This window comes from Eimeria acervulina, genomic scaffold (assembly GCF_000499425.1).
Source record: "Eimeria acervulina Houghton genomic scaffold, Eah_scaff395, whole genome shotgun sequence".
Taxonomy (NCBI): domain Eukaryota; phylum Apicomplexa; class Conoidasida; order Eucoccidiorida; family Eimeriidae; genus Eimeria; species Eimeria acervulina.
The window spans coordinates 1-23,174 of NW_013547340.1; the positions used below are offsets into that span (position 1 = coordinate 1).

At 52.7% G+C, this 23,174-nt stretch overlaps 4 protein-coding genes across 4 annotated transcripts; 2 read left to right on the top strand and 2 right to left on the bottom strand.

The window, feature by feature from the left end:
* Positions 1–2,062: 2,062 nt before the first annotated feature.
* On the bottom strand, positions 2,063–2,650 carry EAH_00036550 (hypothetical protein; the record flags this gene model as incomplete). The annotated part of the gene is made up of 1 exon (XM_013392048.1): positions 2,063–2,650. One exon carries the CDS (start codon positions 2,648–2,650, stop codon positions 2,063–2,065), a length of 588 nt encoding a protein of 195 aa, XP_013247502.1.
* Positions 2,651–2,699: 49 nt separating this feature from the next.
* Positions 2,700–6,935, top strand: EAH_00036560 (hypothetical protein, conserved; the record flags this gene model as incomplete). The annotated part of the gene is made up of 4 exons (XM_013392049.1): positions 2,700–3,939; positions 4,038–5,170; positions 5,373–5,518; positions 5,912–6,935. The coding sequence occupies 4 exons, from the start codon at positions 2,700–2,702 to the stop codon at positions 6,933–6,935; spliced, it is 3,543 nt and encodes a 1,180-aa protein (XP_013247503.1).
* A 1,349-nt stretch (positions 6,936–8,284) lies between these two features.
* On the bottom strand, positions 8,285–12,067 carry EAH_00036570 (Tsp1 domain-containing protein TSP12 (Precursor),related, related; the record flags this gene model as incomplete). Its single annotated transcript, XM_013392050.1, has 1 exon — positions 8,285–12,067. One exon carries the CDS (start codon positions 12,065–12,067, stop codon positions 8,285–8,287), a length of 3,783 nt encoding a protein of 1,260 aa, XP_013247504.1.
* Positions 12,068–13,652: 1,585 nt separating this feature from the next.
* EAH_00036580 (hypothetical protein, conserved) lies at positions 13,653–21,424 on the top strand (the record flags this gene model as incomplete). Its single annotated transcript, XM_013392051.1, has 8 exons — positions 13,653–15,195; positions 15,358–16,156; positions 16,556–16,674; positions 17,094–18,145; positions 18,650–18,772; positions 19,342–19,473; positions 19,617–21,040; positions 21,214–21,424. 8 exons carry the CDS (start codon positions 13,653–13,655, stop codon positions 21,422–21,424), a joined length of 5,403 nt encoding a protein of 1,800 aa, XP_013247505.1.
* Between the last annotated feature and the right edge of the window lie 1,750 nt (positions 21,425–23,174).

The following is a 23,174-nucleotide window of genomic DNA, read 5'->3' on the forward strand; positions in this document are numbered from 1 at the left end:
TATATATATATATAGGCCTGTACATGCATGCATGCATGCGTGCATGCATGCATGCATATATATAGGCTTGCATGCGTTTTTTGTACATGGGCGCATGCTCTGCACGCTTATTCAGGATTAGATGAATAAACGCATGCATGCATGCTGCCTCTGTTTATCTACAGTTGTATGTCTTTATCTGCTAACTGAGGGAGACAATAAATGCAATTTCGTCTTCTTTCTGTAAAGGACCCACTAAAGCAGCTGTTGCTGCAGATTATTCACCTCATTAGACAGCACTCTGCTACGGAGCCGGCCACAACCAGCTAGCCAGAGCTAGCTAGCGATAGCCACAGCTAGCTAGTCACAACTATTTTTCCACGGCTAGCTAGTCACAGCTAGCTAGCCACAGCTAGCTAGCCACAGCTAGCTGGATCCGCAGCTATCTTCGCTGGCCCTATCCAGATGGAGCTAGCGGTGGCTAGCTGCAGCTGGGTAGCAGGCGGCAGACCTCTTCAGGCCTGCCCACTAGGGCGGCGCAGCAGGACGGAGGAAGATGAATAATTGGTGTACTACTACTTCTTCTAGGAAGCTTCTTTTAGCTGCTAGAGTGGCTGTACTGTGTAGAGTTGCAAGTTGTGAGCAGCCTCAAGCAAGACGCAGCCCCTTGTGTTTTTGTTTGTACGCAATACTCTACTTGCACTGAATGGATGAATACGCGGTGTATAGCTAGGATGAGTGCGGAAGTCTGCCTCTGTATATTGCAGAGGACACTGGGTGCATTTGATTGATTCATCTTCATTCTGTTGAAAGCAAAAAGAAGTAAAAGAAGACGTTTCGTGGTTCGGTCTGTCCAGTGCAGAACGTAGTTTGTCGTAGGCCTGTGATGAATATATCATTTTCTCTGGAATTTCTCTTGATTCATTCGTCAAAATACATGAAATTAAATGTAAAAAATGAATCAATAAACTCACTTTACTAACGGTTTCCCTCAGGATCGGCGCTTGCAGCTCCCCGAGCGGTACGGTATCTTTAAGATTGAATTCCAGCTAAAGAAATACGTGGTTTTGATGAATGCTTTCCTAGAGGAAAGCATTCACGTTTAGTGATGCCTGTTCTGGTGTACTGACAGCATTCTTCTTATAACATTTGATTCTGAGACTTCTGGTAAGATTCATAAACATAAAGTTTAACCTGTGAAAGCGAATCCATACTGAAACCTCAACCTGCACGTACACGCGATTCCAGCGGGAGAAGATTGAGTGTGTAGTGGAGCATAGGACAAGGAAATGTCTACAGTTATTTAGTTTTTTCATGGGAATTGAATCCATATTTTCAATTCCATTTCTTTTGCGATCTTCGGGGCCTCAGGAAAGCCCTCAGCTGTAGCTTTCCCTAGTAGTTCGCCAGGCATGCAGACTCGGCACCAGTTGGCTTTAGAAAGTTGAAGAGCGATCCTTGGGTGTCCCTGTTGAATCGTGGGTTTTCCCTTTCACGTTTGAATTGGTATTTTTGAATTTTTAAGAACTTAGGAAGAACAGAGGCAGGACCTTTAGCCAGCAGCCGCAACTTCTCTCGGCTAGCTCGACGATCTACCTGTCGTTCCTGTACTGAGTACGAGTTGGGGTGTCCTGGGGTCGTGCGGAGTTCTTTAAGAAGAACAGCAAGACACGCAAGCAGAAAGGCTTGTGGAGGCCCTGCGAGTTTTGATTTAACTCCTTCCAGCTCCTGTGTCCCTAGCAGCACCTCAGGAACGCCGGCATCAGAAGGCGCGGCCAGGAGCAGCGCAGCAGCAGCAGCAAATGCAGCCGCAACCGAGTTGCCCGTTTGTTTCAACGATATAGCCTTGATGAAACAAAAGTATAGGAGATTAAGGCAGCCTCACTGCTGAGGCTAGAAGGAGCTGCAACTGCAGCTAAACGCAGCAGTTGTGCAGACAGCTCGCAATCGATTCAATAACCAAGGGCCAGACACCCCTTAAACCCCCTTTCACCCTTTTCCTTTTCTCCAGAGGGGAGCATGCGGCTTCTACAGAGGCAGCATCCCGCCTCTGCGTACAACACACGACTGCAAAGCCACTACCTCAAGCAGCAGCAGCCGCAGCAGCCGCAGCAGCAGCAGCAGCAGCAGCAGCAGCCGCAGCAGCAGCAGCAGAGAGAGCAGCTATGCAGCAGTTGGGCATATCGGAGAAGGAAGGGGACGGATCAATTTTGCTGCCGGATGATCTGCTGAGTCCTCGGGTTAATTGGGGTGTCTCTACACCCTCTACATCCTTTGCTAGCGAGCCCTCGCCCTCTAATACAAATGCCCTGCTGCCAGCCCCCTCAAGACTTGCAAGTTCTTTGGGGGTTCCTCTCGGTGCAGCAACAGCTTCTGTTGCAGGAGACCCAGACGCGCAGCCGCCGTCTGCTCCGCACTCTCCAGAAACACACCTCAACTCAGTAAGTTGTTGCTGTTGTTGCTGTTGCTGCTGCTGCTGTTGCTGTTGCTGCTTTGGTTGCAGATGTAGGTGCTTCGGTAGCAGCTCCTGAGCGTGTTTGTGGGTGTTTCGTAACACCGTCGGTCTGGTGCTGCTATTGATGCTTTTGCTGCTGCTGCTGCTGCTGCTGCTGCTGCTGGTAATTTTGCTGCTGCTGCTGTTGTTGTTTCTGCAGCTGCAAGATGGATGCATGGGTGCTCCAGAGGAGGGCTCAGGAGGTTGTCTAGGCTCTGATTTATCGATGCTTTCTGCTGCTGCTGCTGCTGCTTCACGCAACAGCAGCGGGTCCCTAGGCCATCCTTTACCCGATTGTTCAGAGGAGGCAGACAGCTTAGAGACCCTCACAGGAGGTTGGGTGTCGCAGAGCCTTGATCGCCCCTGCTCTTCCACTTCTACCTCAGCAGCAGCAGCAGCAGCTGCTGCTGCTGCTGCTGCTGCTGTGGAGGCGGGTGATGTGTTGATCGGTCGCAACACCTTCTTGCAGCAGAAAGATATCTGCCGCATGTCTATAGAATGCTTAGGCTGTATAAAGCCGTCTTGGAGAGACTCACCTTTAGGGGGGGTTCAGGGTCTTGCTTATTACCGTCATATCCGTTTTGTTGCTGCTGCTGCTTCTTTTGAAGAGCTGCACCCCTACTTAGACGCATTAGAGCCGCTGTTTGCTGCTGCAGGCAGCAGCATCAGCACCTGTCCTGCCCTCAAGGTGGCGGTAGAAGATGTGCTAGCCAAGTGCATGCTGCAGCAGCAGCAGCAGCAACAGCAACAGCAACTCCTGCTGCACCACCACGAAGAAGAAGAAGACCCTGAGGCGGATCATGCAGCTGCTTCTTCCCCAGCGGCAGCAGCAGCAGCAGCAGCAACAGCAGCGGCAGCAGGGGGGAGCGCAGCTATCATCGATCAGGTTTGTCTTAAGCTTGATGATTTACACTTCTTTCTTTCTTTCAGGCTCCGCTATACTCTGTCTCCAGACCCTCCGGTTTCTCACTTGGTTCTTGACGATCCTCAGCCTGCGCCTAAGAGGGATCCCGTCCCTCCTGCTGCTCCTGCTGCTGTTGCTGCTGCTCCTGCTGCTGTTGCTGCTGCTCCTGCTGCTGCAGCAGCTGCTGCGGCTCACATGGCAGGCACCCACAGCAGCACCACCAGGAGGCAAGTGCAGCAGAAGAGGAAGCTCCACAGCGGGCAACACCTCGAAGATGAACCCTGCACACCCCCTCTTGCAGCTTTAACAGCGCCAGCAGCAGCAGCAGCAGTAGACTCGGGGATGGACACGTTGGGTACGCGGTGCAGCAGCAGCAGCAGCAGCAGCAGCAGTAGGCGCGTCTCATTAAACTCTCCTCCTGTTGGGTGGGGGTTACCTGCAGCAGCAGCAGTAGCAGCAGCACCAACAGCAGCAGCAGGTGATTGGCGCAGCAGTGCAAAGGGAGGAGGCGGCGGCTCTTCTCCTTTTGAAGACGGCCTTGCAGCACCAGGCTCCCCACAGGGTGAGTTTGCTGCTGCACTTGCTGCTGCTCGCATTGCTGCTGTTGTGTTTGCTGCTGCTGAAACGCCCCTACTACTTTTCTGTGTGATGCGTGTGCAGCAGCAGCAACAACACCAGCACCAGCAGCAGCAGAAACTGCTGTTCCGCCTGTATGGCCTTTAGAAGGGACTCCGCCTCCTTCTGCTGCTGCTGCTGCTGCTGCTTTTTTGCCTCCTGTCTCTGGATTCTGCGGTGCTGCTGCTGTCAAGGGTCAGCCGCCAACAGCAGCAGAAGAGGAGCCTGCAGCAGCACGTCTTGCTGCTGAGGAGGCTCCTGTTGCTCCTCTTGCTGCTCCTTTCTCGATGCAGCTGCCCTGCTCACAGCAGCAGCAGCAGCAGCAGCAGGGTCCTATGTTTACCCAAGCGCCTACAGAGAGCGCCAGCTGCATTTCTTATGGAGACGAACTGCTGCAGCCCCACCGACATTTAAGCCCTTTGCTGCCTTTCCAGGGTGGCGAGGAAGGGTTTGCTGCTGCAGCTGCCGACCAGCAGCAGCAGCAGCAGCAGCAGCCACAGCAACAGCAGCAACAGGAGCAACCGCAGCAACAAAAGCAGCAGCAACAACAGCAGAAGCAGAAGCACCAGAAGCAGCAGCAGCGCCAGTCGACCCCAAAATCCCGGCGTTCCACTGCAGCAGGAGCAGCAACAGCAGCACAAGCAGCAACAGCAGCACAAGCAGCAACAGCAGCAACAAACAACACTTTACCCTCAACGCCGGCTCTGTCGCAGCAACAGTGCTGCGGCGAACTAGGGGCAGGAGGAGCAGCAGCAACAGCAACAGCAGCAGCAACAGCAGCAGCAGCTCCAGTTGCAGGAACCGAAGCAGCAACGAAGGCGGATCCAGCAGCAGCAGGACCAGCGTCAGGAGGAACAGCAGCAGCAGGACAAGGGGGAGCTCCTGGGAAAGGTGCATCATCATCATCATCATCATCAGCAGCAGCAGCAGCAGCAGCAGACGATTGGTGGTTAGTGCCTCAGCCCCGCGAGGACCCTCCTTTATCCGCAGCTGAGGTGGAGTTGCTGCTGCAGCAGCAGCAGCTTCCTGCTTGTCCATCTGTAGTGTACGATCGAAGTGCTTTTTGCTTCTATGCTCTTTGGAGGCTAAGGGATGGAGTATTTCAGCGCCGCAAATGTTTAATTGAGCCCTTGGGGGCGAGAGAGGCGCACCGTCAAGCCGTGCAAACCCTCATGAAGGTCCGCATACACCCTAAACCCTAAACCCTAAACCCTAAACCCTAAAATGCTTAGGAGAAACAATGGCGAGATCTGCCTACCGAACAGCTGAGCAGCAACCGCACAGCCATACGTAACATACAGCGTCCATAAGCGTGGGTCAACGGTTAAGGGTTTAGGGTTTAGGGTTTAGGGTTTAGGGTTTAGGGTTGTTTGCGAGCAGATAGGGAGACGGCCTCCAGGGGTGGTTTATGATAGCCGCAGCCAGAAATGGAGTGTCTGCGTTACGCGGCATAACGGCAGACACCGCGCGTCTTTTTCAGTAAAAAAATTCGGGTTCGAAGGCGCACATCAAAAGGCACTTGACTGGTCCGCAAACCCTAAACCCTAAACCCTAAACCCTAAGTTCTAAACCCTAAAGCACTTGACTTGTCGGCAAACCCTCAATTATAAACACTAAAGTGCTGGGCACGTACGCAAACCCTAAATTCTAAACTCTATACCCTAAAGCACTTGACTTGTCGGCAAACCCTAAACCCTGAAGCACTTGACTGATCCGCAAACGATAAATCTTAAAGCCCCCAAAGCCTAAGTCACACCTGACTGATCAGCAAACCCTAAACCCTAAACCCTAAGCCTCGTTTCCTGGGCCCACCTCAACCAAGAAACAAATCCAGTGCGGGAGCAATCACTGCTCTAGTTCGTGGTGTTTGTTAGGGTGTAGGGTTTAGGGTTTAGGGTTTAGGGTTTTGCTGGCTTCAGGTACGACGCGAAGCGAGTAGAGTTGGGGTTGCGGGAGGCTCCGGGGCAGACCGAGGTGGACATGCAGTTTGCAAATTTGCTGTCTTCTGACGAACTCCTTGCTGTTGCGCAGCATGCACCAGATGCTGCTCCTCCTGCAGGAGCTGCTGCTGCTGCTGCTGCTCCATCGGCTACTAACCACCAACAACCCCACAAAAAGAAACAGCAGCAGCAGCAACAACAGCAGCAGCAACAGCAGCAGCAGCAGAACGTGCAGCAGCAGAATCTGCAGCAGCAGAACCTTCAGCAGCAGAGCATGCAGCAGCAGAATCTTCAGCAGCAGAACATGCAGCAGCAGAACCTGCAGCAGCAGAACCTGCAGCAGCAGAACCTGCAGCAGCAGCAGCAAACTGAACAGCAACAGCTTCTTCCCTTTCATGACTACTCAACGCCTGTAGCTGTGTACACTCCAGACGTGGCATTCACTGTAGCTCCAAATGCAGAAGACCCTGCACGGCAGCAGCAGCTGCAGCTGCTGCTGCAGCAGCAGCAGCTTATGATGCAAATGCAGCACCAGCAGCAGCAACAGCAGCAGCCCCAGCCTCAGCAGCACAAGCCGCAACAGCAGCAGCAACGCTCTGCGGAGCCCGCAGCAACAACTGGCAGCAAGCCACGGGCTCCCAAACGATCTAAAGTAGCATCGGGGGGCCCTGAAATGAAACGGCGGGGTGAACCGAAACATAAACAGTTGCCGGCAGCAGCAGCAGCAGCAGCAGCAGCAACAGCAGCAACAACAGCAGCAGAAGCAACTGCAGCTGCACCACCAACTGCAGCGCCAGCAGCAAATCCTGCAGTAAGAGAATTACCGCGTGCTACACTTCAACAGCTTATGCAGCCGTTTGGAGCTAGCACGCAGCAGCAGCAGCAGCAGCACCAGATGCAGCAGATGCATCAAATGCCGCAGCAGGTGCAGCAGCAGCAGCAAAGACACAGTTTCTGTTCCGTTGGCATATCGGGGGAGCAGCACGCAACGCACAGCACTTAGGCGTGCTTTCTCTGGGGGCGGGGGGGTTTGAGTCTTTTGCTGTTCTTTCCTTGTAGAATGGCATCCCCTAAACCCTAAACCCTAATGCGTGGGGCGTTAAGCCTAAACCCTAACTTTGCAGCAGCAAACGCAGTCGGTTGCCATTATACTGCAGCCTGCTTTGTCTTTTTGTTCGCTGTTCAAGGCGGCAGCAGATGCAGTGTGTATATATATATATATATTTACATATATATGTATATCCTCTCAGGCCTCACAAGCAGCTGGCGCCATATATATATATATATATATATATATATATATATATATGTGCACAGTTGTAATGCTTGAGAGTTTCTCTTGTGTGCATTTTTCCTCTTTGTTCATCTGCCACCTGCAGCCTACGATGAGAGGCTGCTTCTCCTTTAAATGAAGAAGAGCGCACACGAATTCTTCGTCTCATTTCATTTTGGTGCAGATCCTGGGGTGCCGTCCGGCTGCTGCCGCTGCTGTTGCTGCTGCTGTTGTTACTGCTGTTGTTGCTGTTGCTGTTGTTGCTGCTGGTGCTGTTGCTGCTGCTGCATAATTCGTGCATAAGGCAGCTGCAAGGCCGATGATAGAGGAAAACAATATAAAAGGATAAACAGCGAAGCAGAACTGAGAAAGAAAGAAAGCACTTGTAATGACAGGCGTATAACACCAACAGGAAGGTTGAGGCCCGCTGAGGCTAAATGTACCTTCTGCTGCTGCTGCTACTGCTTCTGCTGCTAGTGCTTCTGCTGCTGCTGCTGTTTCCCGTTCTGCAGAGGCCGTCTCTGGTCTGCGCAGTTGTAACGCCTGCCTCTTTTGCTAACCTTTTCAACTAACAAGTAGCAGCAACAGCAATAGCAGTAGCAAAAAGGGGAATGGGGGCACTTGATAGACACTGTTCACAGGAAGAGCAGCAGCAGCAGCACCAACAGCAGCAGCAGAAACAATAGGGGCATACACCCACTGCTCACGGGAAAAGCAGCATCAACAGCAGCAGCAACAACAGCATCGACAGGTCCTGAGGCCTGCATGTTGCACTTCAGCAATTAAATAAAACGAATCAAATTTTTTGTTTTTAAACAAAGGCTTCTCTATATAAAATAACACAGGGGAGCATGTTGCCCCTTAAAAGAAAGCGATAGAAACAAGCGAAGAGGGAAGCAGCATTAAAAAGACACAAAGACAGAAAAAGATAGCGCTGCGCTGCGCTGGTGATGCTGCTGCTTCAGACAGTTTTTTTAAAGGGAGTATTTTCACTGCCTCCTCTATTGCTGCTGCTCCTGCTGCTATTGTTGCTGCTGCTGCTCCTGACGTGTACCGTCATGTGCACCAGCAGATTAGAATTACTCTGAGCCGTTTTCTTCTTCTTCTGGGCTCTCCCCTTCTTCTTCTTTATCGCCTGACTCTGCCTGCTGCTGTTCTGTTGCACTTTCTTTCTCCGACTCCTCGCTGCTGTCTGCTGTTTCTTCTGGGCCTTCCCCAGCAGCAGCAGCACTAGCTTCTTTCTCTTCTCCTGCTGCTGCCTTTGTCTCTTTTTCTTCAGAAGATGATGCGCCTTCCCCTTCACCAGCAGCCTCCGGTTCTGTCGCTGATGCTGCTGGTTCTGCTGCTGACTCACCGGCTGCTGCAGCTGGCGCCGCCGCTGATGCTGCTGGTTCTGCTGCTGACTCACCGGCTGCTGCAGCTGGCCCCGCCGCTGCTGCTGCTGGTTCTGCTGCTGACTCGCCGGCTGCTGCTGCTGGCTGTGCTGCCGATTCTGTTGCTGCTGCTGCTGATTCTGCTGCTGATTCTGCTGATCCTGCCTCTGGCTCTGCTGCTGATTCTGCTGATCCTGCTTCTGGTTCTGCTGCTGATTCTGCTGCAGCTTCCGTAGGGGCTGTTCGGCTCTCGCCTTCTCCTGTGGGCTCCTTAGGGGCTGCTGAAGGAGGGCTGGGCTTTGCTTCTGCTGCTGGTGCTGCTGCTGGCGCTGTTTCTGCTGCTGGCTTTTCTGCTGCTGGTTCTTCCGCTGCAGCTGTCGGCACATTTACTGCCACTTCAGTTTCTTTGGATGGTTTTGCTGGTGCTTCCGTTGTTGTTGCTGTTGCTGTTGCTGTGGCTGCTTCTGCTGGTTCTTCTTTTGCATGGACCTCTTCAGTCTTCTGCTCCGGCTGCTGTTGCTGTTCTGTTGGCTGCTGCTGCAGCTGTAGCTTACCCTTGTCAATGATAGGCATTGCCGTATCATCGACAGGGAGGAGGATCTCCTCTTCTGCAGCAGCAACAAGAGCAGCAGCAGCAGCAGAGGGTGTGGCTGCCTTTTCATGTATTTTTCTTCTTTTGCTCAGGAAGTCTGAGAGATCTTTTCGGCTGATTCTCTGCAGAGTAGAAGGCGGTTTCGAGGTGGGTGGTGGTGCTTTTTCTGCTGGTGTTGTTGGTGCTGCTGCTTTTTCTGCTGCAGATTCTGCTGCTGCAGCAGCAGCAAGCTGATGCTGGGCCAGCTGGCTGCAGCTCTTGACGCAGCTGGTTTTAACTAACACCTCTCCCGGCTGCTGCAGCTCATGAGGCAAATCGCATGAGCCTCCATGTTGGCTGGGAACGAATTTTCTGTATGTTTCGATTGTCTTGAAGGCACCCGGGAGGCACTGCATGCAGTCTTTGGGGTCCTTCGGTCTGTATGCAAATTTGCATCTCCTCGGCAGCAACAGCTGCGTGCGTAGGTGGCATTTAAACACTTCAGGGTCGTTAGGAAATTTGCTGCGGGTCAGCCACAAATAAAAATTCCCCGCATCTTCCATCGCCTCTCGAGACCCCAGCAACACAGGCAATGCAAACCACTGAGGCCGCCTGCTGCTAACCCCTCCACCCCTGCTGCTGCTGCCGGGGGAAGTGTGGGGCCCCACGGTGGCCTCAGATATTTTCCTCTCCACCTCAGCTGCAGGTTCTATAACAGCAGACAGCCGAAGGATCGCCGCCTCCGAGTTCGCGTAATGGCGAGATGGAATGACTGTGCAGGAGGAGACAGGCCCAAAGGATGTTGCAATATCTTCGCAGGTGCCAAGCCGCTCTTTGTTAGACAGAAGCTGCTCGGGAGACGCAGCAGCCCCAGCAGGCAGAGGAGGGTGGGCCTTGGCTGCTGCTGCTGGGGGTAACACTGGAGACAGAGGCGACACTTTTAACTTCTGGTGGTGCTGTTGTTCTTGCTGCTGCTGCTGGAGCTGGCCACCTGCTGCTGCTGCGGGGGACTGAACTATTTTGACCCCCCGAGGCGCTGTGACTTCTGCGCTATCTGCCTCAGTGGTTGGCAGGAAGAAAAACCAAGCTCTGGTGGCCCTCCCGAATATGGGGTTTTCGATATAGACGGAGCAGTCTTCGCACGCCTCAGTGTTGCAGGGGCGAGTGGAAACAAGGGGTTCTTTGTCTGCTCGGCAGGGTATTTGAAAGCTATCCGGAAACTGCTGCTCTCCTATCCAGCGCGGGATGCCGTTCGCCACTTGCACGATGGAAGTGATGCGGCCGAAACCCCCACAAGGGAATGGGCAGGCGCCCCAGGGGAAAGCGTCTGGAATGGTGCGGGTGTTAGTCTCATCTACACGGCAGCCCAGCATCTCAGGACAAGGATGTTGAAATTTCTCTGCACAAGGAGATAAGCTAACGACTGCTTGCATCCTCTCACTCCATCCGACGCCTAAGTCCGCGTCCCAAGGATGCATTTCTGCACAAGAGCTGCCGAAACCCCTCCTCTCCAACAAAACCTTGCGGATTCGAATTTTGAATGCGTCTTTTTCTGTAGCCTGACAGCTCTTGGTGCAGTCGGCCAGCGTTTCCCATTCGCCTAATTGGCAATTTAAACTGCATTCTTGAACTTGGCACCGTCTTTTCATGAACGCGCCGCCACAGGCCTCCTCGCTTTCCCCTGAATAAAGACTGCGGCTCCAGATCTCGAAACCCCCACCGCAAGTTGTACTGCAAGGCGTTTCCTGCCGCCATTCTCCCCAAATGCAGCCGCGTTTGCTGATAAGTTTCCGGTTTTCCCAATGTTTCGTTATGGCGTGGCCGCCGGTGAAGCGGAAAGTTGCGAACCACCAGTTCGCCGGCTGCTCCACGGAAAGGGATTCCTTAGGTGTATGCACAGAAATGCGAAACGAATGACGACCTAAAGGTAGACTTTTGGTGGTATCTGCACTGGAAATCGTCACAAAAGTACTCAGACTCCCAGGTCTGTTTTTCATATACGCCTTTCTTGTTGAACACTTCAAAAGTGGTACAGAAGAATCCAACGAGTCGCATATCGACTCGCCTTCCTTTGCAACATACTTGGGGGGAAGAGCCACCACAACGAAAGCAATTTGCTTGCTTTCCATTGTCTGCAGAGGAAAGTTGTACAAAACTGTGACGAGAGAATCCGAGTCAAGTGCGTTTTCATCTTCGATTACCTGAAAATCTCCTGCGCTCTTGGCCAGCAGATTTGCTGTCACTCCTCCTTCCTTGAAACCTGCATGTGCAGTTTCTGCCGGTTTCTTCTCTGTTTCCCGAGCCTCTTGAGGCCAATCTTTCGCCGAGCGATCTGATAATGATCCTGCATGCACTGGTTGCTCGACTCCTTCTGTTGCTTCACTCGCGGACAGCTGCAACGCAGAATGCAAGCCAGGGGGTTCGTCCTCGAAGATAAGGCGAGAACGCGCGGCGTGCGGGGCCCTCCAGGGCGTTGCTGCTGAAGCTTCAGCTTCATCATGAAGCGCAGCAGCAGCAGGCTCGAGCTGAATATTCATCCATCCCTTGTCTGCATCTTCATGTCTGGCGATGCGTTCAAGTTTTTCTAAAACCCCTGCATACCACTCCGCGGACTCGCCGTGGTGTTCTCCAGAAGACCCGCTTTCCCTCGTGCCATCGACAGACGACTCGAAATCAGAATCCACCAGACCGAGACTGCGTGCGAGTTCTTCTTTCGCCTGACTATGAGCAGCCTCTTGATCTGAAAAGGCGAACGGGTCTATGCTGAATTGGTGCTGCTGCAGGTCCTGCTGCCGCCTTGTGGCGGGGAGGAAGTGGCCCAGGGAAGCCGAGGGGGAGACTATTGAAATAGAGCAAATTAAAAACAGAGAAAACTGCATATTTGCAGCAAATGAGCAGCACGAAGGAGAAAATCTCATCTTGATCTTCCTAGCGGGCGGCGCCGAGATTTGTTTGCTTCGGAGAAAGGAGGGACCTCTGGTGCATTCCCCCTAAAGTGCAAAATCCATTTCACAGTTTTCACAACAGGTATTGTAACTCATAAAATAAAAAGAATAGTTCTTTGCGATGGAGCAGCTGAGGCCGAGCAGCAGGCCAAGAGTTCTCGTTCAGGTTGTGCCGCGAGGCGTCACATTGCCGCTGTCTGTTGTCGCTGCGTGATCTCTCTGGCTGTAGTTGTTTTTAAATTGCAGAAGTTGTTTACTTTAATATTTAGAAGTAATGCAAAATGCTCAGAGAATCGACGCTGGATTCCAACAGAGTCGAGCCGCCGGTGCGTATGGTGGCTGAGGCTCGCCGAGACCAACTTACGGAGCTCAGCAGCAGAGACCGTAAGGAAAGAGAAAGCGAGACAAGTTTTAAAACAACTCAGATGCATTTATATTTGATTAATTCAGAAGAATCTGTTCAAGAAGGCATTTCTTACTCCTTCTCCCTCGCAGCTTTCGCTGCTGCGGCCCGACAGTAGCAGAATCAGACCACCGCGAGGCGCTGCCGACCATACGTCAACAGCAGCAGTTGCAGATTAAACAAAAGAACATATCGTTAGATATAATATCTTTAAAATGCATTTTATATCTAATTATATAATTCAACAAAATTATTTTCATAACTTCTACACGACATGTATTCAGGTGTATTTCCTTCCTCCCCTCTTCACTCACCATTTGCTGATGGGGCCCTCGCCGCGCCGGCAGACGACCCTGTGAGAGGATGCTGCATGCAGCTGCTGAGTATCTCTCTGTTGTATTTTGCAAATTGAATTATACATTTGACTGCAACTGCAGAGCCGTACATGCAACGGAGCTGAGGGAAGGGGAGAGCGATCGTTGCTTCCTCCGTGCGTCTTTTTCTGCCCATTTCCTCCACTGCAGACCGCAGCAGTGGCAGCGGCAGCAGCAGCAGCAGCATCTAGACGTGTTTTTCTGTAAGTATGATTCTTTCTGCAGAATAGTACAGTGCATACAGGTTGGAGGACACCAACACCACGCTGCTGGACCCCTCCGCAGGTCCTGAGGAAGTTCTTGTGTCTTTGCAGCATCTCGTCTGCTTGAGGTCTGGGGATGCTCAGCTCCTTAGACAAAGCAGAAATCAGACGCCGTGTTTCTGCTTCCTTTCAGCCTCAGTAGATAGCTTTCAGCACGCAGTTCTGTCCTAGCAATAGCCCCAGCAGCAGCCGCAGCAGTAGCTGCAGCAACTGCTGCAGCAGCAGCTGCAGCAGCAGCAGCTGGCGGCATGAGGGGCGCATCTCTTTCCCCCTGTGCGCCTCGCGTCTCTTTATCTTGGTTTCAAGTAGCACAGGGCCGCTGGTACCGTCGGCTGTGTTTGATTTTTATTGTGTCTGTTGTTCTCTTTGGTTTTGCCGCCTTTGTTTCTGTTGTTTGGTCGCTTCTCGGCTCTCTTATCCTCAGCACAGGAATATGTGCAGGCATCCTCCTGTTCTCCTTCTATTACCTCACTGTTGCGCTGACCTTCCCAGGCTGCAACCGGTTCTTCCAATGGTACATGCAGCAGCAGCTAGCAGCAGAAGCAGCGGAAGAGCTGCTGCAGCGGCTGCGCCCACTCGAACTCTTCTTGCTGCATCTTCTTTCTGCCCCCGTACATAACCTTTCCGAAGACCAAAAGGAGGCAGTCATTCTGTCAGCGCCTCCCTCTTGTCTCCATCATTCCCTCTACAGCAACAACAGCAGGAGCAGAAGTAGCAGTAGCAGCAGCAACAGCAGTAGCAACACCAGCACCAACACCAGCGGTAGCACCAACAGCAGCAGCACTGGCAGCGGTAGCACGCCATTCCCCCTGTTAAGCTCTGTAGAGGAAGTGCAGCAGGGTTCTTTGTTTGCTGCTGGCGATGCTGTTGTCAAAGAGACAATTGCAGATTGCTGCTTTCTGGTGTCTGCGCACCTTCGCGCCTTCCAGTCCCTTCACCTAAAAGCAGACAGCTTGCTGCTGCTGCAAGAACCAGAAGCCGCAGCAACAGCACGTGCAGAGGGCACCGAAGCAACAGAAGCAGCAACAGCGGCAGCAGCAGGGGCTGCAGCAGCAGCCGATAAAGACCTGCCGGGATGGTACCAGCAGCAGCTAGGGAGGAGCACTCTGTCTTGGTTAGAGGAAGCCCTCGCCTTTTCTTGCGGCTCTCTCCTTTCGCATCTCCTCAGCGTCTCCCTCACTCCAGCAACGCCCTCACCATCCTCACATGCTGCTGCTGCTGCTGCTGGTATTGGAACAGCTAAGGGCGGTAGCTACCCTCTGGGGGCCGTACTAGATCTGCCGCTTCCTGCTGCTGCAGCAGGTGGGGAAGCACCACCAGCAGCAGCAACAATACGCAGCAGCAGCAACAACAGCTCGAATGATGGATTGTGGGGTGCCCGCATGCAAGAGGAGAGGCTGCCACTTGCGGCGTTCCAGCTTGCGACGTCGGCGGATGTCTTGGCCTGCGCTGCTGCGCTGCAGCAGCTGCATGCAGTGGCGCTGCTGCTGCTGCCATTCCAGGGGAGCCATGCGCAGCAGCAGCAGCAGCAACGACACGATGGGCCGCAGCTTCTAACGAAGCCGTCTTTTGTCGTGCGTATGGTGCTGTTGCTCTTTAGCTGCATCGTCCGCCCGCCGCTGGGATCGCTGCCGCTGCTGCAGCAGCAAGCAGCAAATGTTTCGGGCTTGCAAGGAGACGCAGTAGGCGTAGAGGTGTGGCTTCCAGTGCAGCAGCACAGGCGAAGAGCACATTTTGCTGCTGCGCTGATCAAAACCTTTTCTGCTGCGAAGACCCTTGCGGCGCGCTGCTTGAACTGGTGCCCCAGCCGCAGCAGCAGCAGAATTAGAAGCAGCAGCAGAATCTTCACCTTGCAGCAGCAACACTCTGCTTTGCTTCAGCATCCTGCTGCTGCCAGCCCACCTACCTTAGAGCCTGCTCCTGTCGCTACTGCGGCACCTGCAGCTGCTGCTTGCGCCGGGAGGTGCACACGAGCAAAGGCAGCAGCAGCAGTACTCCGCTTGCTGCAGCCGCTCTTGAGGCTGGTGCGCCCCCCTCCCCCAAAGACAGTGTACATACAGTGTATGTTCATCCCTGCCGCTGGAAGTCACTGGCTGCTGCCCGCTAGCTGCAGCTGCAGTGCAGCAGCAGCAGCAGCTGCTGCTGATTTGTTGCCGCATGATTTTTCCTTCCCTCCTAGCCGGTGCCGCCAATGCTCACTCACTACCGCATGTTTGTCTACAGGCGGAACAGTGCAGCAGCAGCAGAAGCAGCAGCAGCAGCAGCAGCAGATACTACTTGCAAGCGGTAAGCGCTGTGCTGCAAAGCATGCCTTGCTGACTGAGGGATTTTTATGCCGCCTTGCTGCTGAGGTTTCGAGACTCCAGTCTGCAGCATTTTCTCTCTTTCTGTGTCTGGCGAAGCAGCAGCTTGCTGCTGCTGCGTCTGCTGCTGCTGCTGCCGCACGGCTGCAGTCGGGCAGCAGGACGAGCGACTTTGCGCGTCGCCTTATGGTGACCAACACGCCATCGCAGCAGCAACTACAGCAGCAACAACTGCTGCTGCTGCAGCAGCAAGCCCACAAGGCGTTTGCGGCTGCTGCTCTTTTCAACTTCAGCGTCGCTCTTGTTGTTGCTGCAGCAGACGCCACACGACGGGCAGTCCTCAGGTGCTTTGCGCGTCTGCGGAAGTTTTTCCTCTCCCGTCCGTTGCAGCAACAGCAGCAGCAACAGCAGCACAACATTCGCAGCAGCAGGGGGACAGGAGCAGCAGACACTGCAGACGGAAGTACTAGCTCCCCTTTTCGCTTCGTCTGTGGCTGCCAGATCCCGCACTGCGCCGCTGGCGACAGCCCAGGTGGAGCAGCAGCAGTAGAAGCTGCAGCAGCATGCGCAGCACCAGCAGCAACAACAAATGATGCAGCAACGGTAACAAGTGCAAGAGGTATTGGCGGAGATGTGGTGTTGATGTTTAATCCGAATGCCGGCGCCTTTGAAATGTCTCTAGCAGCACAAGACCCTGAGCTAAGGTGTTATCTCAACAGGTGGGTCTGTTGTCTCTTTTTCTTTTTTTATCTCTCGCTCGCTTACTGTCTCTGTCTCTCCTTTTGTTTCTGTTTCTCTCTCTGCCTCTCTCTCTCTCTTTCTGGCTGTGTCTGTACGCCTCTACTTCTGTCTCCGTTTGTCCCTCTGTCTCTGTCTCCGTGTGTCTATATTACTCCTCCTCTGTCTCACTTACTCCTTCTGTCTCTGTCTCTATATGTCTCTACTTGTGTGTCTGCCTCCGCTGCCTTTGTGTTTCCTTTGTCATTAACAGCCTACAGCGATTTGTTTTACGCCTCTTGTTTTTTTATTCTTTTCCCTTCGTCTTTTTGCTATTATTTATTTTTTTCTTCTTTTTATTAAAGACGTCTTTGGTGAGACATTTGCTCCGCTGTGCGCAGGGGGTTGAGCGTGCTTCTTTCGAATTACCGCGGGTCTTCTTCTTCTGCTGGTTTCCCCTCGCTGCCGAACATATTAAGAGACAGCGTTGATTTATATCGTTTTGCTGCTTCTCTTCCAGGTTAGTATGGGGCGTTGCTTTCTTTGTCTCTTTCTGTGTTTGTCTCCTTTTTCTTTGTCTCGCTTTCTGTCTTATTCTCTCTTCGTTTTCTGTCTCTGAATTACTCTCTGCCTCGGTCTCTCCTTTGTCTGTCTCTCTCCGTGTCTGTGTCTGTCTCTGTCTCTTTTTTGTGTTGCATGCCTGTCTCTGTCTGTTTCTGTTTCTTTCTGTCTATCAGCCTCTTCTGTTGCCTCCGTTCGTCTCTATCTTTCTTTGTGTCTGGCTCTCTGTCTCTGGGTCTCTGTTTCCTTCTGCCTCTCTCTTTGCATCTGCCTGTCTCCCTCTTTTTCCTACCCGAAGCGACCGCAGCAGGCGTATGAGCAACAGCAGCAGCAGCACTAAGTTGTTGCTGAATTGCTTTGGTTTTGTGGTGTCTGTAGGTGTTCGGTGCATTGCCCTTCACGGCCGGTCTATTGGCGGTCTGCCTGCTGCTTACGCGGCTTGTCTCTCTCAATCCCTGCAGCAGCAGCAGCAGCAGCAGCAGCAGCTTTCACTAGCTGCTGCTGCTGCTGCTGCTCCCCCAGGCTGCTGCTACCCCTCCATGTTCCCATGCGAAATTAGCAGCAGCAGCAGCAGCAGCAGCATGACGACATGCAGCATGGCGCGCAGAAACAACTGCAGCAGCACTCACTGCAAAAGAAGCAGCAGCAGCTGTGCGCCTGTGGCTCTGTTGTGCATTGATAGAAGCTTCTCTTCTCTCGAAGCAGCAGCAGCTTCCTTATTCGGCTGGTGGGCGGCAGCGGCTGTCCGGGGGGCAACGGCTATGTCTGCACTATGCTTGCCGGCTTGTTGCAGCAGCTGCAGCAGCGCCTGTTGCAGCTGCTGCTGCAGTAACAGGAGCAGCTGCTGCTGCAGCTTTCAGCTGGGGAGGAACTCCCCGCAGAACGGATCTTGCTTGCAGTCTGGCGAGCTGCTCATGCTGGAGGAGGGCGCTGGCCCCACCAGCAGCAGCAGCAGCAGCGACAACAACAACAGCAGCAGCAGCAGGGAAAGCAGCACGACGCTTGCACTATCGCCTGAAGTGACAGCATTTTGCTCAGCTGGGTCAGCAGCGGCAACAGGAAATGCCGCCCCGGCAGCAGCAGCAGCAGCAACAGCAGCAGCAACAGCAGCAGCAGCAGCAGAGTGCTTAAAATGGGCTTCTTCAGCAGCAGCCTTTCGTGCTGTGAAGTGCAGTAAAGTAGTTGTCTATACACCCCACGATGAAATAATAGGAGATGCGGCCTCGCTAAAGACAGCTATGGCGCGCCAAACAAATTCCCTAGCTTTTCAAATGCTAATGGAGGACTTGCTGCTGCTGCAGCAGCAGCAACAGCAGCAGCAGCAGCAAGGCCGCTCCGTTGGTGGTAGGAGCAGATGGGGTTGGGCAGCAAACACAAAGAAAGCATCTGCTGCGGCAGCTCTGTCTCTCGAGGCAACCCTCCAGCTTGTTGTGAGTTTGTTTGTGATTTGCATATTTCCTTCTGCTGATTAATAATCTTTTCTGCTTTTTACTTTGCTTGTCTCCGTCTGCACTTCGGTATCTCTCTGTCTCTGGTGACAGAATGAGCAGCAGCAAGAGCAGCAGCAAGAGCAGCAGCAGGCCTTAAGGCCTGTATATATACCCTGTCTCTACGTTGTTTCTTTCTTTGTCTCTTTTGTCTCCTTTTGCTGTGTCTTTGCTTCTCTTTTTGTTTCTCTGTTTGTCATTATTTTCTTTTTCAATGCATCTTCTGGGCCTTTTCTGTCTTCTCTCCTTATTCTTTTTATTTTTATTTATACTTTTTTGGTTTTCCGTCATTCAACTTCACTTAGAAGCTGCACCGCAACCCGTCTGCACTTCCTCCTTTCTTGCTGTCTTCTGTCTCTTGTCTTTTGTCTCTTGTTTCTTGCCTATGTTTTGCTGCATCCTGTCTTCTGAATTATGTCTTCTGTCTGTTGTTGTCCTTCTCCTCAGAAACAGCGCGGGGTTCCCTTGCGCAAGCACCAACAGGAGGAGCAGCAGCAACAGCAGCAGCAGCAGCAACTGCAGCAGCAGCAACAGGAGCAGCAGCAGCAGCAGCAGCAGCAGCTGGGGCTGGTACCCAGTGCAGGAGGCGCAGCCGCATGTTTTAGTGGCAATCTCTCTGCTGTAGACGCGCTGCAAATGGCACGTTTTTGTTTCTTTTCCCTTTGTTGATTCTTCCTTTATTCTTTCGCTTTGGTGCTGCATGCATTTCGTTGTCTCTTTGCCTCATTTTCTATTCGTCGCTGTCTCTGTCTCCGTTTTTCTGTCTCTGCTTCTCTCTATCCCCGTTGCTGTCTGTCTGTCTCCTCGGCTCTGTCTCCCATTCTCCGCCTTCATGTTTCCATATATATATATATATTTATTTATTGTATATAAGCATATTTGTTTCTATATGTACGTACATATGCAAGTAAATGTGTGTGTGTATATATATATATATATATATATATATATATATGCGTGTCTTTTCCTGTTCGTTAGTGTTGAGGTGTCTGCATCTGTCTCTCTTTGCTTTATGCACATTTTAACAAATATTTCTGTTTGCGTTTGCCCGTGCGTATCTGTTTTTCCTGTCTTTGTTTGCCGTGCGCCTGTCTCCATTAGACGACGTGTGGCTGTTTGCTGCGGTGTCTCTGCTGCAGAGTTATCTCTGCTCAGTTGCAGCAGCATGGCGGTTCCTTGGTGAGTTTCTCCTTCTTGCTGCTGCTGCTGAGGAGAGGGCTTTGAGGCCAAACGCTCTTAAAATGCTTCCGGATTATCCCCTGCTCTATGAGGTAACCCGCCTTTGCTGCTGCTGCTGCTGCTGCTTTTGCTGCTGTTGCTTCTGATGTTGAAGATGATGATAATAACGCTTGGTGGTTTTGCTACTGGTTTTAAGGGCGATATTTTGCTGCTGTGTCTGCCCTACTTAAAACAGATGTTCCAAGCAGCAGCAGCTGCTGCAGCAGCAGCAGATGCCCTTTCGCTCAACTCTCACCAAGGGCAACAAGAGCAGCAGCAGCAGCAGCAGCAGCAGCAGCAAATTTTGAATGTTTTCAATAGGACTTTCCGAAGGGCATCCAATTTGCTGAGACCCTCTCCGCCTCCAGAAGAAGGGGAGGCTTTAACTCTTGCCGCTCGGCAGGACTCTCAGATAGAGCTTGTCGCTAGCTGCACCAGCAGCACCCGCAGCACCAGCAGCAGCAGCAGCAACAGCAACAACGGCAGCGAAGGCAGGAGAGTTGATGCCACTTTTGAGCGTTGCAGAATTACTTCGTTAGCTCCTTCTATGCGGGAGCAGCTGCTTGCTGCTGTCGGTCGCCGCTGCAGACGCCGTAGCAGCCGCAGCAGCAGCAGCGCACTGACAGGAGCTGAAATACACAGACTGCTGCTTTCCTGGCTTTCCCCTCTACAGAAGGAACTTTTGGAAGTTGCAGGACTACTCGGGGGGCTGCTGAATGCTGCCGGAAGTCTGCTTGGGTCTTCGCTGCAGCGAGCTGCTGCTGCCGCTGCAGCAACGGCGCCAGTTCCTGCCTTAGCACCAGCAGCAGCAGCAGCAGCAGCGCCCATTAAGGACTTCTGCTGCAGCCTATACCTTTGGGGGAGTGTACCGACCGCGCCTCTCCTCTCGTTTGTGGCATCCATAACAGCAGAAGCAACAGCTGGAATGCTGCAGCAGCAGCAGCCACAGCAACAATTACTGCAGCAGCAAGTACTCTACCAAGATGAGCAGCAGGCAGTGCAGCAGGTGCTGAAGCCTTCCGTGTGGAGTCAGCTACTCCCTTTCTTGAGAGAGGAGATTCTAAGAGACTTGCTGTTATTATCACTCTTTAAGGCCAAGGTGTTACAGCGGCAAGTCGAGCAGCAGCAGCAACGGGTTCGGCTGCTGCAGCAGGAGCAGCAGCAGCAGCTGTTGCTGCAGCTCTTTGTCGCTGCTGTGCAGAGAGCGGAACCTCTTCAGCACGTCTCTTCAACAACGTGGGTTTCTTCTGCTGCTGCAGCAGTGCAGCAGCTGCTTCATCTCATACATCAGCAGCAGCAGCTCCTGCAGCTCCTAGGCTCCGCTTCCTTGACGAAGCCCGAGCAGAACAGCAGCAGCACCACCAGCACCAGCAAGCGACGCCACCGCATGTCCCGAAGTGAAGTGCATCTCCTAGGAGCCTTCTGCGCTGAATTTGGCGGCGTCACACCACAGATGCTTCTGCAGCAGCAGGAGCAGCAGCAGCAAGAGCAGTCACAGCAGCAAGAGCAGCAGCAGCAAGAGCAGTCACAGCAGCAAGAGCAGCAGCAGCAAGAGCAGCAGCAGCAAGAGCAGCAGCAGCAGCAGCATCCTCTGGGACTTTACATCCGCTGTTGGATGAGGTAAGTGACAGAGGCAGCAGCGAACTGAAGTGCATCAGATGCCTAGTCAACTGTAACAGTAACAGAAGTAGCAGCAGCAACTGCCGCAGCTGCAGCAGCAGCAACTGCTGCAGATGCGGCGGCAGCAGCAGCACTTCGACTGATGCTCTGAGCTCTCTATTGCTGCTTTGCAGGCTTCTTGGGTGTTTATCGGCTTTCCTGCTACAGCATCGCGTCGCTGCAGCAGCAGCGGCAACAGCAGCAAAGGTTGAAGCAACTCTGCAGCAACAGCAGGTGCCTAGATACTTAGCAGCAGCCGGAGCGTTTGCTCAAGACAGAGAAAGAAGCAGCAGCACCAGCAGCAACAGCAGGACCAGCAGCAGCAACAGCAACGGGGACTCGTAGCTGTGTTGTGCTGCCCTTCAGGCTTCTTCTTCAGTCGTGGCTGAGTGCCCAGGGGATTGTCTGAGGCTGCGCGGCACATGCAAACGCTTGAACGCTTGCCAGAGGCACTGCTTAGCAGAGGTGCTGCAGCATCTGCAGCAGCTGAAGAGCTTCAGCGACGTCATTGCCGGGTTGGTGCTGAGAGTTTAGAGCTTAGGGTTTAGGGTCTGGGGCCGAGCGTTTAGGGGCGAAGGCCTATTGAGCAAAGCTTATGGATTAGGGTATAGCGTTTAGTTCCTTTGACCTGCGGTCGGAGGCCTGCAGAAGCGTGGAGTTTAGGTTTCACGGGTTTTGAGTTTAGGGTTTAGGGTTTAGGGTTTGGGGTTGTGCATGCTTTTCAGGGTTTACTTTTGCTTTGAAGCTCCAAATGCGAAGCCACCTGGGCCTACGAGCTTCCTGTCAGGGGCTTTCCAACATGAGTAATCTCTAAGCCCTAAACACTAAACCCTAAGCCTGTTCTTTGGCTGCATTTGTCACTGCCCGCTATTCGGTTTGTTCTGCGCACCTCATTTTGTGCCTGGAGTCGGCGCTCGACGAATTAGGGTTTAGGGTTTGGGGTCTAGGGTTTAGGAGAGACGATTTCAAGCTGAATTTGTGCTGCAGGCAGCTGTGCGGCGATCTGCTGCCTTCTTTCGTGGGACACAATGCCAATCTCAAGAATGAGGAGTTGCAGCTGCTCGACCTATACCTTTCTCTGGCTGGATTAGGGTTTGGGGTTTAGGGTTTAGAGCTGGCGCGTATTGTTTTAATGGATGGTCTCCAGTTGAGAGTCTTAAGACTTCTCGCTTGAACTGTCTCCGTCTACAGCGTCCCTTACTCTTTCTCTTGTGAACTGAGACAGGCAGACGGAGAGACAAAGGCAGCAGGGTCTCTCAGAGTGCCGCTGCTTCTGTCTCTCTCTCTCTCCCTTCTTCTATCTCTTCCGTCAGTGTGTCTTTCTGTGTATTTATCTCTTTCCTGTCGCCTTTGAGTCTCCTGCTCTTTTGCGTGCATCTTTCCCCCTCTGTATTGTGCTGTGCTTGTCCCTGTCTTTCTCTCTGCCACTTTTTGTCTTGAGGCTTCTTCGTTGCTTTTGTTTGTCTCCGTCTACTTCGGTTTTTTCTTCTTTTCTCTGTCTTTGTCTCCTTTCAAGTTTGTATCTCCGTTTGCGTGCTTGGGCTGACTGATGCGTTTCTCCGTCTGAGTCTTCGTCTGCGTCTGTCCTCTCTTCCCATCTCTGTCTGTCTCCGTATCTTTGTCTCTTTTTCTATCTGTGCCTTTGCCTCTCACTGTCTCTCCTCTGCCTGTCTGTCTGTTTTTGAACTTCGTGTTTTCGTGCTTTCTTTGCTAGTTAGAGAGATAGGGCGTTTTCTTGAGGTGTATGGGAAGGCCTTGGAAGTCGTTCTTCAAATTGTTTTCTTTTTCCAAACTCTGAACGCTCTTCGTTGCATTTGAAGTACATCATCTTCCGCCAGTGGGGCTGTTGGTGCTGTTACAGCCGTTGCTGCGGCTACTGCAGATGCTGGTGCTATTGCCAATGCTGCTGATGCTGCTGCTGCAGCGGGGCAGCAGCCTGTCCGTAACACTCCAGCAATTGGTGCCGTAACGCATAACGACGCAGATGCCGCAGATAGGGCGGTCAGAGAGTCGCGACTAGCATATAAAGCAAAAGCAGCAGCAGCAGAAACAGCAAAAAATGTCCGCCAGCGCATTTATTGAATGAGCTGGGGAT